Source organism: Sinocyclocheilus rhinocerous, unplaced genomic scaffold, assembly GCF_001515625.1.
Source record: "Sinocyclocheilus rhinocerous isolate Xijiao unplaced genomic scaffold, SAMN03320098_v1.1 scaffold3103, whole genome shotgun sequence".
NCBI lineage: Eukaryota > Metazoa > Chordata > Actinopteri > Cypriniformes > Cyprinidae > Sinocyclocheilus > Sinocyclocheilus rhinocerous.
This window is the reverse complement of record NW_015656604.1, coordinates 104,522-112,826: the sequence shown is the minus strand read 5'-3', so window position 1 is coordinate 112,826 and position 8,305 is coordinate 104,522. Positions and strand designations below refer to the sequence as shown.

The window sequence follows — 8,305 nt, the reverse complement described above, 5'->3', positions numbered from 1 at the left end:
CGCAACGTGTTTATTCATCTGTACTTAACTTGCTTTACAAAATGCATGCTTAGATGCTTCCTCATTGTCTGTGGGAACTACAATACGCCTGTGAACCATATCATCATGTTTGATATGCCCCTTGGGAGTCATTTAGACTAAAAAAGCACAGCTGTGAGCAAAGCAGGTGTGACTGGTAACATATATGGGCTTGTAAAGTGTGAGGTAACACTACAGTTAACGCCTGCCAAGCTCTCTGTATATATTCTTTGGGAACTGACCTCCGGTGTGATACATAATACAATACGACACTGGTTTTACTGGCCTCTAGTGGGCCATTAGTTTGACTCTATATGTGGTATGTTGTGGCAGTATCCACGATACTGTCTAGTAAATCACACAATAAAAAAATCAGTAACTCTTCATCAGTCTGCAAAATAAATCAGTTTACATACAGTAAACTGTAACTGTTAACTGAGTTAACAGTGCTGTGGTCTCTCACAGGGCGGCTGTATCACTAAACTGGAGCAGTTTCTGGCAGATCACTTGCTCATTATTGGTGCTGTGGGAATAGGCGTGGCCTGTCTACAGGTAAGCCCCGCCCTCCTCAGGTGTGCTGTGCAATTAAAGGGATAGTTCACTCAAAAAATTTACTCACCATCATCTTGTTCAAAAAAAAAAAAGTGTGTGTATATATATATATATATAATGTGTACATTTTACTTTGAGCCCAACTCAAAATTTATATAACCTGCATACTATATTTTTTACTGTGAAGCGTATCTCAGAGAAACAGTAGGAACAATGGATCATTGAGGTCTTCTGATGTGGTTCAATAACATGAAAGCCTTCACTAAAATAGCTGATGCAATGACCTGCGGGCAATCGTTTAATGGACTCTGTTTTTGCCCTCGACCGGTAATGCGCATGGTAGTCACACAGAACACCCGCTGGGTAAAAATAGGTGGAGACCACATGCAGGTTTGAGAAAATGAAAGAAAGGGAGATAAAGAGCTCTTAGCTTTAAGTGCAGATCTCACAGTGAGAGTGCCGCATTCACTGCAGGGGTGCAGAGGGCCATTGATCTGTTTCCCTTGAATAAACTCTGTATATAAACACCACTGAAAGGTGACTCCAGCTCCGACCTCATATTGATTCTCTTAGCTGGGAGGGATGTGTAATAACCATAGATTATACTTTTGAGAAGTTCATCCCACTCCTTCTCTTTTTAGTGGATAGTAGTGGTTTTAATGTTTTTATATGTTGTTTGGTATTGAAGATTATTTCCATTTTTCCATTAGCTTATTTATTTATTTATTAAATATCTCACAATTTGAACTTTTATTCTCAGAATTGTGGATTAATATTTTATATTGTAATAATATTTTTTAAATATTTTTATTATATTTATATTCTTATATAAAGGGGATTTATATTATATTTTATATTGCAGGTTATAAACTCATAATGTTTTTTTCCCTCTCAAAATTGTGAGTGTATATCTCACAGTTCTAAATTTATACCTACCAATGCAGACTTTTTTTTCTCAGAATTGCGAGGAAAAAAAGTCACACCTTTAGCTTTTAACAAACCATTAGAATTGCAAATTTCTATCTCACAACTGCAAATTATAATTTCACAATAAGGCTTTTCTTCTCAAAATTGCAAGTTTTTATCCCATAATTCAGTCTTTTTTTTCTCAGAATTGCGATAAAGTAGTCAGAATTGTGGAATATAAACTCAGAATTTGCAAGAAAAACTCAGAAATGTTAGATTAAAAGTCACACCTTTAGCTTTTAACTACTTATTAGAACACTGTATTCTTCTAAAAAGTTTTGAATTTGCAGTGTGTAGTATGCACAGTGTAGTGTATGGTATGTAGGATGCAATCTATACTTTGTACCACATACTATGTAGTATACTGGATGTTAGTCTTACTTAGTAGATCAAAATGGTTTAAGAAATTTCCTGAGGTCAATTGAAGTAACTGTCAACTGAACCTTTTCTCAGGTTTTAAGTAGATGCCTAAAACTGTAACCGTATGTCAGAACTTTATGATAAGCAGCGTTCCTTGCAGGTCTCCGCTGCTGGTCATGTGATTATTTCATCCAGGAAATGTGAAGCTCTGGATTGATTAGATGACTAAAAATAAATCCTGTGTTGAATTTAATGTAATGATTTTACTGTAAAAAGCCACAGTGTAGCTTGAAGCGGCTCTCTAGAGGGAGCGCTAATTAAATTGATCCTCTTCAGTGATCTTTCATTATTAGCGTCATTATGGCTGTAAATACAGTGCTGCTCTACAGGGGTCTATAGCGTCGGTTCACATGCATAACATACTGTAACAAATTGTTTGATTTGATCTTTTCTGTGTAATCGCAGCAGTGTATCTTTGAAGAAACTACTTTAAAACTAACGTGATAAGCTACAAGCCACTCATCATTTAAAGGGATAGTTAACCCAGAATATAATTCAGTCATCATTTACTCACCCTCAAGTTATTCCAAACTTGTATGAATTTCTTTCTTCTGCTGAACAGAAGATTTTTTGAAAAATGTGGGTAACCAAACAGCTGCTGGTCCTACAGTATGGAAAAAAATAGTACTATGGAAGGCAATGGGGACCAGAAACTGTTTGGTTCTCCCTTTAACTTAATATCAGATATTATAAATCAATATCTATAAATTTATAAATTAATACTGCAATTAGAACATTTTTCTTCTAAAAGCATCTTAATTATGGAGATTAGGTTCAATTGACAAAAAAATGCAACAAATAAAAAGCTAGAAAACACACTGAATTTTGTTACAGAGTTAAAGACGTAGCAATAAAGCAGCATTTAACATATTTCACTTCAGAAAAGAACACTCATTAAAATTAATGAGTGAATTGTTTATTTACATGAACTGTTCAAATGAACTGATTTTCTGTTTCCCTGCTATAAAAAAGTGATAACATACATCAACACTTTATCTTTCCCTGAACATCTTTTTCTCAGATTGTCTGAAGAAAACACTGTATTTTAGGGATTTGCAATGTTTGTCTTAAATTACAGCACGTGTCTCTGTTTTGTCTTGGTTTTGTTTGTCTTTCTCTCTCTCTCTGTCTTTTTCTTTTTGGTTGTATCTTTCTTATCTGGTGTGTGTGTGTGTGTGTGTGTGTGTGTGTTGTGTAGCTGGTAGGAGCAGTGCTGACTGCCTGCTTTATTTATCTGCTTTATAAAGAAGAGGAAGAAGACTTTTCTGACGTTTGATTGGCTAGTGCCAATGTTTGACTCCTGAAGCGCTATGCGATGAGAAGGTCGGCCGTTTGAGTTTGTGCTTGTGTGTGTGTGTGTGTGTGTGTGTGCATGTCCATGTGCCTTGTTCCTGTCACTTTATGTCCACCTCATGCTTTCTGTATGACTTATGTGTATGTGTTTGGCATGAAACCAGCATTCTTACTCCACACATGCTGAATGCTGCATGGCAAAATTGAACAAAAACTCACAAGTAATGTCACCAAATACCATTTTATTATGTTAAACATTTGTGTTTTGAGACAAAAAATTGTTTCATAACAGCATAAGGCAGATAACTGAAGATGTTAGTGTAAAAAGTCAGTATTTTTGAGAATAAGTAGACTGTGTCGACCATTTACCTGACATAACCATTTACCTGACATAACCATTTACCTGACATAACCATTTACCTGACATAACCATTTACCTGACATAACCTTTTACCTGATATAACCTTTTACCTGATATAAACTTTTACCTGATATAACCTTTTACCTGACATAACCATTTACCTGACATAACCTTTTACCTGACATAACCTTTTACCTGATATAACCTTTTACCTGCAACCTGCTGTGGGACTCGCAGTGTGTCCGATCTATTTCAGGCTTCTTTCTTCCTGTCTATTGTATCCCTCCCTCCGGACCCAGACTGCTAGAAAGGAGAGCTTTTAAAGGTGTCAACATATCTGCTCAGAAAAAAGACTGTTTGTCCCTAGCTGTTTGTGTAGGTCTGCTGATTGTGTTGAAGTCCCATCTCTCGGTTTGTTGTCTGTCAAGCCTTTCTCCCATGCAGTTAATCCCACTCTCATCCGGCTTTATTTTCCTCTGGAGTAGCATTAGAAGTGCTGGCAGACAGCAGTCATACTGCTTCTCACTCAGTGCTTTATGACATGGAGGAGAGTTGCGTGAAAAGAACAAGCTATTTAAAACTGAAAATGAAAAAAGATACTCTTTTCCATGCAAGGAAAATGAATGAGGACGGGAGCTTTTAAGCTCCAAAAATAATAAAAAAGAGGCATAAAGCATATAAAATAGTTTTTTGGTGCACTATATTCTACATTTGCTAATGACATATGACAGTTATGTGTAAAGATCATTTTTATGACAAATTTACACTATTGTTCATAAGTTCCTCAGTAAGGATTTTTTTCCCAATCTTTTTTTTTTATTTTTTATGGCAAATTCAGCTTTGGCATCACAGAAATAGCATTACATTTGAAAACATATTAAAATAGATAAACTATTTTAAATTAGCATAATATTTAGGAATATTACTGTTTACTGTATTTTTGACTAAATAAATGCAGTCTTGGTGAGCATAAGTGACTTCATGTACCGACCTATAACTATACTAATTATTTGCTGAAATTGATACTTTTTGGTGTATTTTTATGTCTCTTGTGCATATTTGTGTTATTAAACGCTCTAAATTGGCATTTCATGACATATTTTCACCAAGTTTGTCCCACTTGGCATCAGATATCACTGGTTCTTGTAAATGTCCTTACTTATTTATTTATTGACCCCAAGTGCAAATAAAATATTCATATTCATTTTCTTTGTATTGAAAAGAGCTGCTCTGACATTATGTAAAATATCTTCAAAAGAAAGAATATCATATGGGTTAAAAAATGGGTTAGAAAAGGTGAAAAACCTATATAATTAAATCTTAACTTTGGTATAGATTTTGGTTTTGTTCACATTCTGAATTAAGTGAATTAAAGCCATTCAATTACACTGTACCATAAGCAAGTTTTATGAACTAACATATGAATGTTCCCCATTTTTAGTCCATAAACTACCACATAGTGACATAAATATTACAGATCCCGTTCTGACGTTCATTTGAAACCTCTAAAAACACTCATAAACCAGAGATCCTTACTGGCATGTGCCATAAATGCTCATTTACCCTACAGTTAACTACAGATTAACCAATTTAAAGTTTATGGTTTTTCCCATAATAGTAAAGCATTATTAAGGCGAGGAAATACTTGAGTTTAGTTGCACTTCCAGCTCTGGTTTATTTCTGTGTTTGTGGGTAGGATGAGGCTCCATCTTTTTTTCTAGAAATGATCGCCCACCAAGAGCCCTCCTAGGACCTGGCTTCCGATTTGTCTTCAGCTTTTTTCAGAGAGAGAGAGGAAAAATAAATCCTGGCTAGATGTTGAAACACTATATTTTTAGATCATGTTTTGTAATTTGTAGACAGAGTTTGTAGAGGTTTGGTAAGATTCTTATATATTATCTTATATTTTTATATTTTTTGTTTCCCCCACAATTACAGCTAGAGGAATATCTCGGGGTGTTTTTTATGCTGCCACAAATTTTACAACAAAAATGTACCACAAGAACTCGCCTTTGAAGAGTGTGGCTGTGAACCATCAACATTTAAAAGTGAAATGCCATTTTGAAATATGGAAATGTGTAAATGAATGTTTATGCTCTCTTCATTATTAGAGTTACCACTGGTCTGAATCTGCCTACATGTTGTAGCCTTCATATAAACACGTGCACATACACACACTCCCACACATGCTAATTGACCCAATTACAACAACGCTGCTACCGGCTGCCTTACACCTCGGTTTCCATAGTAACTGTACACCGCTTCCCTCTTCCTGCAAGCCTTTTATGAAGAGAGTTTCAACAATTGCCACAAGGCTTTTAAAATATCCGTGTTTTTAAAGGAATAGCTCACCCAAAAATTGCTGCAAATGTACAGACCCTCAGGCCATCCAAAATGTAGATGAGTTTGTTTCTTCATCAGAACAGTTTTAGAGAAATTTTGCTCGCCAATGGATCTTCTGCAGTGAATGGGTGCCATCAGAATAAGAGTCCAAACAGCTGATAAATCCGAAGTGATCCACATGACTCCAGTCCATCAATTAACATCTTGTGAAGTAAAAAGCTGCATGTTTGTAATAAACAAATAAATCATTTAGTTGTTTTTAACCTCAAACTGTTGCTTCCAATTAAAAGTTGAGTCCTCTATCCATAATATTGCTTTCTCAGTGAAAAAAAAGTCATCTTTTATGAATCAGGAGAGAAATATGCACAGATCAATCAGGAGAGAAATATGCACAGATCAAGCACGGCTTATAAGCAAAAACACTCTAAAAAATTAATTGATTGACTGGAGTCCTGTGGATTATTGTGATATTAAGGATTATTATGATGTTTTTATCAGCTGTTTGGACTCTCATTGTGACGGCACCCATTCACTGCAGAGGATCCATTGGTGAGCAAGTGACGTAATGCTAAATTTCTCCGAATCTGTTCTGATGAAGAAACAAACTCATCTACATCTTGGATGGCCTGAGGGTAATTTTATGAAAATTTTGTTTTTGCATGAACTAGTCCTGTGAAGTCTTGAACCAATTGAAAAAAATAAATGCTAAATCTCAAGACTGACATTGTTGGAGCTCTTTTTATGGAATGTTCTGCTGCCTGATGCCTGCCAGTATCTCATTCAGTACAAGATATTATGGGTATTTGACTGGACATATGTCCACCAGACATGAAAATGTGGCTGATGGCCTTCTTGTCTAGTCAAATGCAATATAAAGACCAGTCTTCATCATTTTCATGTTACTTTGATACATTTTAAGTCATCTCTGTGTGTGTTTTTCAGATTTGTGGAATGGTGTTCACCTGTTGCCTGCATAGGCGAATTAAACTGGACCCGTACTGATTACTCGGAAATGTTATATGCCTTTATTACACTCTAAAACACACATACATGGCCTTACTACTGTGTCCATTTTAAACTGCATGACCAAATTCATTTGCATTAATATAAGGGCTTTATTATCTTTTATTTGCCACATTTTTTAGACAAATGTTGCTAGTGTTATTGCCTCCTTATGATCCTAATAGTCTAGAAAGATGTGGGATATTGCCCTGTAGTCATTTAGATGTCAAGGAATAAAAAAAAAAAGATTTTTTACTTTGAGTAAATTAGAATATTTCAAAATATTTTTTTTTATTAACCACATATTCACTTTAAATAGCTCATATTAAATGTATGTAATGTGCTGCTAGATCTCAAGCAGGTGTGGGAACCTGCTTATAGGCACAAAATACACCGGACCAACATCAAGACCATACATTATTATATTTTCATAAAAATGTGTATGAAGCCTGTGGAAAGATCACTGTTTGACACGTTTCCGGTATTATTATTCTGGGGAAAAAATACCATTATGTCCACTGTATGATATACAATTGGTGTAGAAACAATGTTCACTCAGAAATTGCAAGTCATTTTTGCAAATAATGACAAAAATGGCAAGTAACATATTGAATTAAACATTAGATTTTGAAGTAGAAAGGCTGAAATTATATTTTCTCAAAACTTAATCCAATAATCATTTACAAATTGAAAAAAAAAAATATATATATATATTTTTTACAGTGTAGTAATTACTATTTTAGCATTGCAATAAACAGGTGTCTTTTAAATTCTGCCAATTGTCACAATTCCTGTTAAATATAATTCCCCAAAAAGATAAAGCTGCTTTTTGAGCCTTAATGATTTTCATAATAATGGATTGGCAGAATATTATGCTTATTTTATAAGAGATTTTATTGAACTGATGAACTCCCATTTAGGGCCATGTCATGAAATGTTCAGCTGATTGAAGGAAAAGAATGAGCACCATTCCATTTCATTGCAACACACAAGTCACAGCTGCAAAATCTTAATGTAGTTGCCACAGCAACGTCAGCCTTATTAAAATTCAATGTCATTTGGGGAAAAAATGGTTAGAAAAAGATTTAATGTAACATTCTTGTTTTCTATTGTACTGATTACCGTCTGTAATCAAATTGCTTTATGCTTATGACAGATTATGCATATTTTAAAAACATTGTCAGTAAAAACATTGTGTAAATAAACAATCTCTCATCTGAGCTGCAGGTTAAGTCTGTAGGTTGTGATTTAAAATATGCATTTAATCATCCCAGTAGTTGATATAATAGATGTAATCTATTATCTATTATGTATTTGTAGATGGAATGTGTATGTATTCTCATAAAGAAT

General features: G+C 34.6%; 1 protein-coding gene across 2 annotated transcripts in view; it reads left to right on the top strand.

Moving 5' to 3' along the window:
• The window catches only part of LOC107720401 (tetraspanin-11-like), a 17,408-nt gene extending 9,886 nt beyond the window's left edge, over positions 1–7,522 (top strand). For both annotated transcript variants that reach the window (XM_016528099.1, XM_016528100.1), the window contains one exon: positions 6,896–7,522. In XM_016528099.1, coding sequence (XP_016383585.1) covers positions 6,896–6,955 — 60 coding nt within the window. In that variant the 3' untranslated portion in view covers positions 6,956–7,522. The remainder of the gene's footprint in view (positions 1–6,895) is intronic.
• The last annotated feature ends 783 nt before the right edge of the window (positions 7,523–8,305 follow it).